Below are 12,095 nucleotides of genomic sequence, written 5' to 3' on the forward strand. Positions count from 1 at the left end.
CTTTTGGTAGCAAGTATGTGAAGTCATAACATCCAACATACACCCTTAATAATCCAAAACGTACAGTTCAATACATGCTCATATGATACAGGGATTTATGGTCATTCCTTCTTGCAGCAGCAAGGGAAAAAAGGGGAGTTTACATAAGGTTAAAGTGGAAACTGGGGGGGGGGGAACCCTTGCTTTTTTTAATTTAGTGAATCAAGGGCTACACAAAGTGTGGGTGCTCTCTAAAACATGGAGAAGTTCTTGCAGAAATAATGGACCAATCCAATCTCAGAGATTTCCTTTTAACACGGAAGTCTCTTCTAATGTATGCAGAACCAAAAAAGGCACTTGATAATAAGCCTGTATTTACTTATGGAGGAATCCCATCTTTAATCTACAATAGTGGAGCTGTAGGACTATAGATACCCTGAGCCTCAATCCTATTGTATACAAATTCCCCCACCCTTCCCCATGATTAAAACTTCTATCAGCACCAGCCTTAATTATAGTTAATGCTAACCAGGTTCTGGGGAAGCTTAATACCCCATCTGTAAAATGGGTATAATAGGGACAAGCTTTTACAAGGAAAGATAGGATTAACCAATATATGATGCTCTGTAGAAATAAGAAAAGATGAATATTTAGGCAATTTATCATTTTAGTTTTTTTACCACTAATATATTCACAGAAGCAGGCCGCAGGCCTTGAAATTAATGGGCATCATACAGAAAAGAAAAGTATGCCTGGGGGAAAACCTGCACATATACAAAAGAAAGACAAGCTACAGAGAGGAACTTAGGAGCTGTCACAACATTACCAAGAAAGCCGCTGATGAGTCATTTGGCCGACTGAAGTTTAGCGCAGGCTAAGTAATCTTGGCAGCCAGGATTTGAATGCTCAGCTCTCTGGGCTGAGAGACTGCACCAGCCACTTTGTCCTCAAGTCTGCAATTTAGGGGTCAAATCCAGGTAGCAGCTGCACTCAATAGAGCAGTTCCTGTACCTGGGGGAAAAGATTTGTATGCAACGCAGGTCACAGGTCTCCATAAAAGTGTCACCTTGAAATTAGTCTACTAAGATACATTATATGGCATCAACCGCAAGGTCACTGGAAACTTATGCTGGCACCTATGTTCTTTTCAAAGCAATTATACCTGGCCTGCACAGACTCACTGGAGACACAGAGCTGCTTTTGCAACCTTTCCACTTAAGCCTGAGGAGCACTGAGGGCTGTACACAAGCAGTGGGGAAGAAAAATTAGTAGATCACCAAACCATATTTAGCAGTACAGTGGGTTTTGCAGTGCAACACTTTCAAAAATTGTAGGTAAAGCGGTGAGAGGCAGGGCGGGGGACACACACACACATGGAATCTAAAACAGCATGCTGCTGCTATGAGAGACATTTCTATTTCCAATTGGCTCAAGTAGAGCTGCACTCAGCTGCTCCAGTCCAGAGACCTGCATGCATTCCGATGCGAAGGGCCTTCTTGATGCTCACACCTAAGCTCTGAACTTGCGCCCGTAAAATGCCCATCTGGTCCCTTCCCTTTGCCCTCTGAAAGATGGAATAAACTGTCTTGCTTTGTCAAGCTTTTTATGAGCACTAATTTGTTTTTATGCTGGCTGCCCTTTTAATTATAATTGGGTTTAAAAAAAAAAAACTACTATCTTTTTTAATTTTTAAACATTGTGTATGCTGCTTTGCGGGAGGGGGGGGGATCTTTTCAGCCAGAATGCAGCATATTTATTCATTTGATTTCTATACTGCCCTTCCAAAAAGGACTCATATACATTTTAGAACAACCAACATTACATACTTGCAACAATGGTGCGAACTGGCCCACTAATTTCAAAGGAAGGATATATAATCTGTGCGCAAGTTTTTTGGCATGCATGAACAGAATCGAAGGAGTCTAGGTGGGAGAATCTGTGAATACATTCCCTGGGATGGTGTAGTGGTTAGAGTGCTTGTCCAAGACTGGGGAGACCTGGATTCAAATCCCATCTCAGCCATGAAACTCACTGAGCCAGCTGCACACACACACCTCTGTTTAACGAACTTCACATATTGTCGAGAGGACAAAATGAGTGGATGGTCGAGAATCATGTGCGTTGCCCTGAGCAGCATGGAAGAAGAGCTGAATAAATGTAATAAATAGTGCCCCAAGACTGCTGGACACCATCTTGGGATAAGCAAGTTCATGGACTTCAGCCATTATTTTAGAAAATGTGTACTGGGTGTTTTAGAAGAATTAGGCTTCATAAACATATTAGCTTTTGTTTTTTCTAAAGAAAATTAAGTTTCTAGTTTTCATCATGCTGTATGCAGACACATAAAACCTGGACATGTTTCTGAGCTCTGACCCCTTTGAATTAACTGTGCTCCCCATTACGACTTCAACTTCTCCATGAGATTTCCCCTGATCAGTCCTGTATTCATTTGGCAAACAATAATAATAAAATCACAATTTCTACACCACAAGAGCTTCAAGTACTGTACTGAATGTTGGGTGGAGCACAGTGAGTCAGAATTTGCCCGCCCCCAACCCGCAGTAGTGCAGAGGATTTCCCTGGCTATAACACATGGCACGGTAAGTAAACACTATGATAGCAAGTGTACTCATGCAGAGCACTGGTCTGCTACTGAAGGCATCAGTGGGATAATATTGCCTCAGAGAAGCTAACAATACCCTCCATTGTGTGGTGGCTTGCGGGTGGGGGTATTCAATTTGTGAACAGTTTCCATCCCAAGGAGGGATTATTGCCAAGATCATGACATTAGAGAGACTGCTTTGCAGAGAGAAATAATGTATTCCTACTACCTTAAACATCTTTTGCTTGTGCATGTGATTGCACATACATGTGGTCAAATTACATGTGATGTTAAGTTTTCTTAGCCCTGATGGATTTAGTTTATCTTCAGTCAGTAACAGCCAGCCACCTCATGGATCAGGATTATGAGGGAGGGAACGGGGCCTTAACACTAACCCATCAGGCTATTTACCCTAGGAAACACCTTGGGGCCTGAGAAAGTTGGGACAACAACTGGGGGGGGGGCACAGGATCAAAGCTTCGCTTCCCCACTGCTGCGGCCCTGATTCAGACAGTCTCACTTGATCCAGCTGCTATTTACTAAAGAAAGGTTAAAGCCCTATAACACTTCAAAACTTCACATGTAAGTCAGTCCACACACATAACATTTCCTTAAAACTGAAAAGGTCCTTCTCAAAACTTCCAAGCCATAAACATGGACCTGCCCTCTTTTTCGTGCGTATGTGTGTGCGTTCACGCGCAAAGCTTCCCCCACTTTTCCACCATGTTTTAAGCTCTTCACCACCTGCTCTGCCTTTTTTCCCCATTCTCAAAAGAAGACTGCTTTTCAGTCAGGGCAAGCAAAATAACCCTTAGCCAACTTTTGTGTGGCCAAGTAGTGCTTGGCAGAACCCCCAACACTCAAGCTTTACGAAGACCAACTCACACAATGCATAACTGGGACAGTTGGCCAGTCACATGGGTCACTGGGTGGATATGGACATGCACCAACTCTTGTGCCTTGGGAAAGGAAACCCATGAGTCTAGCTCAGGGAACAGACTGTCTATATGGGCCTTACGTTTCTGCAAAGACTGGCTTGGCAAAATGTGATAGCAATTATTTCTCTCTTTTAAGACAATACTAGCAGATATAAAATAAGGGGACAATACTAATTTGTGAGACCCAATTACAAGCGGAAGTATGGTGAGCCTGCTTTTGCAGCATCTCTGCGCACCCACCCACCCCATATGCAGCAGCTGATACTTCACCTATCAGGTGGCAGTTTGGAAAAAAAGATTTCTATTTTCCACCCATTCATCTTTGTAGCCAGACAGATCTCAGCAACCTTTTGATGACTCTGGACAGGGAGAAGGCCGTCACAGGGAAGTCTTTCTCCCTTTTGTTTCTCCGTTTTTAAAAAGAGATGTTCTGCAGAATTTTGACCAGCAGTAGGCTAACATTTTCAGTACTTCTTCGCCACTGCTAACCACAGTTATAACAACATAGTTCAAGACAATAGCATCCATACACGCCCTAAGTGGTTCCAGAACTGAGGGATCGATCTCTCTCTCTCTCTACCTGTGGTGGCGCAAATGAGATGGAGAAGGGAAGGCAGAGTAGAGGAGAAACAGTTGCAAAAAAGCAAGACGAAACTTGGTGGGGCGGGGGAAGGTGCTTTTATGGCTGGGTCGCGTCCAGTTGTCTGAATCCACCTTTCTGCTGTGGAGACTTCCCACACTTTCTGTTTGGAATTGGGAACATCAAATGGTTAGGCTACCAGTCCAAATAATCCAGTACTGTTTACTCGATGGTCCTTTCCTACACCACTTTAAACTGGAGATGTCAAGGACGCAACCTGGAAGTTTCTCGAGATAAAGCGTGTGCTCTATCACTGCACTTATTTCCGATGCATGTGCATTATCTGCACATCTAGCATGGTGCAGCAAAAAGAGTGCTTGGCTTGGACTAGGAAGTCCTGGGTTCAAATCCCTGCTTGGCCACAAGTTCACTGAGTGGCCTTGCGGAAGTCGGCATGTGATGGCCTAACCTTACACACACATGTACACTGGTTGTAAAACCAGGAGGACCTTTTGTATGCCTTCCTGAGCTTTGCTGGTAAGGTGGGAACACAGAAAGATAAACAAGTTCAGCCGTCACACAAGCTTGGTTATCTAGCTTGCCTATGCTGTGAGAACACAGGAAGCTGCCTTATACCGAGTCAGATCATTGGTCCATCTAGCTCAGTATTGTCTACACAGACTGGCAGCGGCTTCTCCAGGGTTGCAGGCAGGAGTCTCTCTCAGCCCTGTCTTGGAGATGCCAGGGAGGGAACTTGGAACCTTCTGCATGCAAGTGCTCTTCCCAGAGAGGCCCCATCCCCAAAGGGGAATTTCTTACAGTGCTCACATGTAGTCTCCCATCCAAATGCAAACCAGGGAGGGCCCTGCTTAGCAAAGGCGACAAGTCATGCTTGCTTCCACAAGATCAGCTCTCCTCCTAAGTACATCCTAAGGACAGAGCCTACTAGCAGCATTGCCAACATAAAATCTCTCTGATGCAAGCCTTATGAACATGTATATTTTATTTTCTATAACATATTTATCCAGTGTACATTCTTTCCCCCACCCTTGTATCCTTGCAACGACCCTGTGAGGTCTTTTAAGCTGAGAGGGGGACTGGCCCAGAGTTACACAATGAGCTTCCTGACTGAATGAGGATTTGAACCCATTTCTCCCCAGGCCTGATCTAACTGCTGCACTACACTGGTACACATATCAGTGTCAACAGAGCTTGTTGCTAAAAGAGATTTCCAAGCCCAGTACCTTTGGTGATCAAGGGTGTGAGTGTAATGGCATAGTTAGGCAATCGGGTATCCCAGTATTTGGCTTCTGGATTATTCAGTTACTCCAGACGGCTTCTTTTGTAATATGCAGCTGATAAAAGCATGCAGACTGCTTCTGGTTTGTGTGTCAGTCCTAAAGGTGTGGTTTGGAGAAAGAATGTTTGGAATACCAGAATTCTGGCTCTGAGCATTTGTAGTAGTGATGAACCGGAGCATGGAGTTTATTTCTCCCACCACTCAATAACCAGAGCCATTATCCGTGTATCAGGATTCTGAGAAGTGCTTTCGAGACCCCTTCCAAGCAAGTATGAGTACTGTGCCACTTTTGAAATTAAGCAGGGAACGAAATGAAAAGTGGAAGAAGAAAAGGCAAGTCTCCAAAAAGGGAAAGGCTGCCATGTCAAAGAGGTATTAACAGTTGCTTATTGAATTTTAATTCTTTACAGCACCCATGTGTACATAATGTCACCTCCAGAGGAGAGGGATGTGCCCTTTGAAAGGGCTGGGCCTAGTTAGTAGCAGACTGAGTTGTCAGGCAGGTAGGTGCATAGATAGATAGATAGAGTTCAAATCTTTTTCCTGTAGCTATTTTTGCATTACAGGGACTTACAGCTGCTCTTTGGCAGTGAAGGAACATATGTTGCTCTTCAGTAAGTGGTAAGGGTTAAATATTCCCTCCAACCCACTGATTTCCCCCTGCCACCCCCCACTCCCCACCCTGAATTTGCTTTACTAGAAAAACATGAGGCTGAAGAGCCTGGATTTTCTTCATAACAAGCAGTTCCACCCACAATCTGCATAATTATTGATAAAAGGACGCCTCCTTCATAGCTGTAGACTTCAGTGTGTCTACACCTTTAAGAAAGCCCAGAACATTGATTCAAGGCTCTACATGAGGGATGTGCACAAACCGGTTCGCATGATGGAGGCCTGCGAACCTGTTTGCATGGTGGCCGGCACACACGTCGGCAGCGGGTGCATGCGCGCCTGTTACTTCCGGGTACGGGCACCAACAAGGGGGTAGGGGCAGCAGGGAGGACCGCTGTCGCCCCCAAGATTTTAACAAAAATGACAGCGCCGGAGGGGGAACAGCGGTGGGAGGGGTGAGTACAACGCCCCCGCCCAGCATCGGAGGTCAGTGCACACTCTACATGAGGGCTGGGCAAATTTGGCCGTCCAGCTGTGTTCAACTACAACTCCCATCATCTCCAGCCACAAATTAACCACAACACCCATCATCCCCAGCCAATAAATTGTGGCTGGGGATGATGGGAAGTGTAGTTGAACAACAGCTGGAGGGCCTAATTTGCCCACCCCTGCTCTACTTTATGTGCTAGAATATGCTCCAAAGCAGAGCTGGAAAAACACTTCAGAGTTGGGGTACCCTAGGCAGTGGCTTTGTAGAGGACAGCATCATGTGCTCAGACTAATCTGTGCCACCATAGATTGTTGACGTGTGTGTGTGTGTGTGCGAGAGTGAGCATGAATGGGCACATAAGAAAGATACAACCATTGATGCATCAACCATAGGAGTTGATTGTAGTAGATACATATGTTGTTAAAATGTTTCTGATCCAGGGGAATATGTATGTGAAAGTGTCTGAATGAGTGGGGAAATGTGTGACGATATTTGCATAAGAATGAAATGGCAGGTCAAGAATGGTTTTTCACCACATCCTTACAGTCTTCTGCAGCCAAAAAACATGGCAGGGGAAAAGGCGGCAGAAGGCCCAGGAGGCAGGGGCACACCTTCACTTCTTGACCCAGGGCCCACCCCAGACTTGCTGCAGTGCACCCCTTTCCCTGCTCACTATCTAGCTCTGAGTTTGGAGCCAGGGCCGTGTGGCGGGGGGTGGGGGGGAGACAAGAATCCCAGAGTGTGCTGAGGTTTGGAGGGCCTTGGAAGTCCCACAGCTGTGGGGCTTAGTTTGGCACTGAGTGGCAGAAGCACTCCAGATGTGGCCCATCATCTGAATGGTCAGCTGTTGCATTCCTCTCCAACTTGGGAGTTGGGGACGGGGGCAAGGATCTTCCTTTTGTTGTGCTGCACCTTCCAAAGTCGCTTGGCTCCTCCAAAAACAATGAAATACTCACCATGGCAAGGGTAGACTGCTGTATATAATACAACAGAATACAATATTGATGCTGGACCCCAGCCGACGTAAGTTTCATATAATGGGCACACCTTCATGAATTTTGCATCTGCAAGCTACCACTGACGAGACATCTTTATGGCTTTGAAAAATATTGACCTATATTCATAGAATTCAGAGTAGCATACAATGCACTGGAGGATTGGTAACAGATCTATTCACCAACTTGCCAGGTGAAAGTGCCTTTCATCCTCTGGCAAGCAGGATGCCTAACACTGCAGAACCCCTTCCCAGAGCTCTCATTTACTCTACAGTCTGGAAAAAATAAGGAACAGGAGAGTCTTTTCTATGCAACTGTTGAAAATAGCAATAGCAATAGCACTTACATTTATATACCGCTCTATAGCTGGAAGCTCTCTAAGTGGTTTACAATGATTTAGCATATTGCCCCCCAACATTCTGGGTACTCATTTTACCGACCTCGGAAGGATGGAAGGCTGAGTCAACTTTGAGCCCCTTGGTCAGGATTGAACTTGCAACCTTCTGGTTACAGGGAGGCAGTTTTACCACTGCGCCACCAGGGGCTCTGAAAAATCCCACTTTATCTTCTCCATATTCCAAACACAAATGACAGAAGACCATTCTTAGGGGAAAAAAATCTTCTGTGTGTGCCAGACTCCTCAGGACAGGGAAGACATTATGTTGGATACCACAAAAACAACAGCTGGCAAAAAAGTCAAGTCAAGGTTTGTGGACCCTGGCCTATAATATAGTCAACATTTTGTTTTTATACCATTGAACACATAGGCAACCAGGAAGTGGACCTTAGAATGTGGGAAGGAGGGAAACAGAAAATGCAAATGCATAAGCCACAAAAGATCAAAAAGTCGACTTGCTATTTAGAAGTCCAGCTGCCTACTGAAACACTTATTTCCAGGTCAGCCTCCGATAAGTGCAATTACTAAATCCCATGTGCATCAAAAAGGGACTCTTTCCCAATCTACCTCATACAGGCAACCAAAGAATAACCTTTATCTGCAATGAGGTCTTCCCTCTCCCTCCCTGATCTGCTATTTATAGCCATCACTGTCCATAATTCCATGGTCTTTTCATTTCCCCCAGTACAGATGCAAATTTTGCTACTGTTTTCAATTGCCCTGTTCTCCATATCGGCCCTCCCATCCCCACCATTTACCTTTACTTTCTACTTCCTAGTGAGGTACTTAGGCTTCTGCTTATTTTGGAATTTCTCCCTTTCTCATTCCATGTTCAGTTTCTTCAGAACACCACTTCATATTCAATTAACCCTTAAGACGCTTGAATTTCCTAGGGAATTGGTGAATGGGGAATATGTTGACAGGCCAAATGAATCGACCTGAGACGACAGCAAGGCAATTCTAAAAGTGTTTTAAATGTGTGGAAAGAGATTAAATTAAATGAGAAGCATCTTAGTCCTACTGAAAAGAAAATTAGGTAAAATCGGGAGCAGGGGTGGGGGGGGGGATAAGTGATGGTTAAAATGGATAGACACCAAGCTTCTGAACTCTCTGGGTGGCTTGGGAAAGACACCAAGAGAGAAAGCTATTTAAGCCTTGCACTGAAAAGCAAGCCAAAGATTTGGTTTAACACTGCTTTCATCTAGGAAGGCTCAGGGAACTCTGCCAGGGAAATACTGTTAGCCAGTCCAGCTAAGAATACCAGCCATGTGATTCGCTCAAAACCTCCTAATTCTGCTGTATTATTGTGTGTGTGCACGCATGTGCTATACTGAACTTATATTGTTCAAATATACCACATGAGCTCAAAAACTAGCAAATGCAACTACATTTTTTCCTTAAACGATCTGAAATCAAATACAAACTTCTTTCTGGTATGGAAATAATCATCAACTCTCCAACATGTCAATTTTTTTCTTTTTTAGATTCCGAGCCTATGGGCAGGGCCTTGTGGTTTTGCTATTTTTGTAACCTATACTTTTTTATCTCAATCTTCTATGTAACTGATTCTACATGTGTTTATGTATGTGTTTATATTGATATCTACCCTCAGGGTAGATTTATTTGATCTGGATTGTGTATTTGATCAAAGATCGCAATAACTGAACTGAGCTATTTTTGTGCAGTGCCTAGTGCATTTTAGGCGCTCTTATAAATAATCAATGATGGTGAACATAGCGTAGAGGAGACACCACACTCTGTGGCAGGTTATTTGGATCTCATTTCATTATGGAAGATAAATAGCAAGGTTTAGAGCAGGGAGTGTGTTTCTACAGAAGCCACATTAAAAGACAATTAGGCGGGGGTGGGATCTGAAGGAATATGGAGTCTAGAAGAAAATAAAGCTTAGTATCCATTCAATGGTGTGAACGGTCTGTCTAAAAGACAAGAAGCCGATTGGCATAAAAGGTCCGCATAAATCCTGGAAGAGCAGCATGGCCTATGGTAAAAATCCAGCACAAACCTTCTCATGCACTAGTCCTGTGCAAATTAGTGGGAATTTCTGCTCTTGCATACTTCCGACTCCTTTCAATGGGGCTGAAGGAAACATTCCCAGTGCATTGTGCCCATGTTACTTTGCTTCAGGGTCTCAGGTGCCAGAAAGAAATCAATATAGCTGCAGCAATGGCTGGCCACATAATGCAAGGGCTTCTCCGGCCATTTGACAACATCAGCGACATATGGACAAAAGGAAGAGGTGGGGGAGATGGAAACAGCCACATAACACCCCCCCCTTTTTAGCACAGAGCAAGTTTCACATGCTGAGATGTATGTATATATGTTAAAATTCACATTGAGCTAAGTGTTAGAATCACATGCATTTACTATTAATGATTGCTGGCATATCTAATTATGAGATAACACCAGCAGGATAGTTGTCGAAGGCGAATGGCTGCAAACTGGTATGAGCGTGTGTGTGTTTGTGTATGCTTGCAGGGGGTGGGAGAAATACGGAAGCTGTCACCAAGACTACTTTTTAAGGAAAATGAATTTGGGGCCTTCGAAGTGTCTGGCATTTATTTGCATTTCCACTCAGAAAATAAAATGGTAGGGGAAAGCCCACATTTGACCAGTACCTCGTGATCTCTGCCATAGACATTCTGGGATTCCAGTTTTGTGCAGTGGGAGTATTCCAAAGGCATTTTAGCTATTTTTGGATGAAATAAAAAGGAATGGGCACATGGGAGAATGAATGCTAATACAGGTTATTTAGACAAAGGTGTTTTAGCCAGTAAGCTCTGTTAAGCTTGTTTCCCATCTTTTAATGATTTTTCTTTTTTTTATTTTAAAAAAAGACATGCTTACTTTATTAGAGGCCCTTCTATGTATAATCAGCTATTGGGAAGTGGATTGAGGGGGAGGGTTGTTAGGCACATGCAAGCCTTTCGTTATGATTATATTGCAAAACAGGCAATTTTAGATTCAAGTATTAGGTGTGGATAGAATTACTCTTTGTTTATAGTATCACAAGCACTAACCTTTTTTCAACAGCAGGCATGTCACTACACATAAGAAGCTCGAGATGCAAGATGGGGGGTGGGGGAAGAAGCAGAAAGGACTCAGCTTTACTGTTCCCCTTAATGTATGTGTAATATAAGGGGTCTCTCTCTCTCACTCACTCACACACATGCATGCACACGCAGGCCTATACTTTTGCCAAACACAAAGAGCAAATAAAAAGGGCAAGCTAGGGCAGTTTCAACCCAAGATAAAGGCTGTTTGAAGTGTGTCATATTTTTGAACAAAGAAGTCTATAATTATGGCAGCCTGTGACATCATGAGGTGATCATGGTGTGCACCAGGGGCCACCCATATGCAGTACAAGTGGAACCATGACAGAGGGGGGTGCAGAAACTTTAGAGAAGTTGCAACATTTGGAGAAAATATTTTCTGCTCCAGCAAACAAGGCAGAAGTTGACTGGCTTGATCGCTGAAAGATGAAGGCAATTCCCTAGACCCCCTCCCCCATGACACACCTTTTTTTTTTTTAAGAGTCTATGCTCATAAAAAGTATATAGCTCATTTCAACAGCCTTTTCAGAACAGACTATGTGTCCCTTTTGAAAACGTCACTAGGAGAGGACTGTATGTTGAACAAAGTGGAAAACTTGACTTTTTTTTTTTTTTAAGAATTTCTCCTACGTTAGTTTTTAAACAGAAAATGAAACCACGATCTCCTTCCTAGAAGGGGAAGGAAAATTCGATCCTTCCCACCCCCTCCCAATACTTTTCTCCCCTCCCCCACTGCAATGCCATGCAACTTTAACTCTTTAATCTGATTATGGCCTAATCCCTCCTCCTGCCCAACTGCTCTGCCTTCTCCTGCTAACAGGCCCCAGTGTGCGTACAGCAAAACTTGTTATATGCAATCCTCCCTCTGAAAGTGTATTGGGGGGGGGGTACAGACTGGGGGGAGGGAGGAATAATAATCAAAGCAATGCATGCTCCTACTTTTTAGTGCAATCCAGGAGAATCCCGGTGAAGCGCCTCTCCCCGCAGCTCAAGGTGACCACCAGGGTGTCGTTCACCATCTGCTCCACCAGCACTGGCAGCCAGGAGCCGACCTGCGGCTCCTTCGCTTCCGCCTCCTCCATGCTTTTGCTGAGGAACTCGGCGGCGGCGGCAGCCTCGATTGCAGCTGGA

At 44.3% G+C, this 12,095-nt stretch overlaps 1 protein-coding gene across 1 annotated transcript in view; it reads right to left on the bottom strand.

The window, feature by feature from the left end:
* PWWP2B (PWWP domain containing 2B) overlaps positions 1 to 12,046 on the bottom strand; it is a 35,677-nt gene extending 23,631 nt beyond the window's left edge. Inside the window, exon 1 of the mRNA XM_053312077.1 lies at positions 11,904 to 12,046. Within this exon, the coding sequence (XP_053168052.1) occupies positions 11,904 to 12,046 (143 nt within the window). The remainder of the gene's footprint in view (positions 1 to 11,903) is intronic.
* Positions 12,047 to 12,095: the final 49 nt, after the last annotated feature.

Source organism: Hemicordylus capensis, chromosome 3 (assembly GCF_027244095.1).
Source record: "Hemicordylus capensis ecotype Gifberg chromosome 3, rHemCap1.1.pri, whole genome shotgun sequence".
Classification (NCBI taxonomy): domain Eukaryota; kingdom Metazoa; phylum Chordata; class Lepidosauria; order Squamata; family Cordylidae; genus Hemicordylus; species Hemicordylus capensis.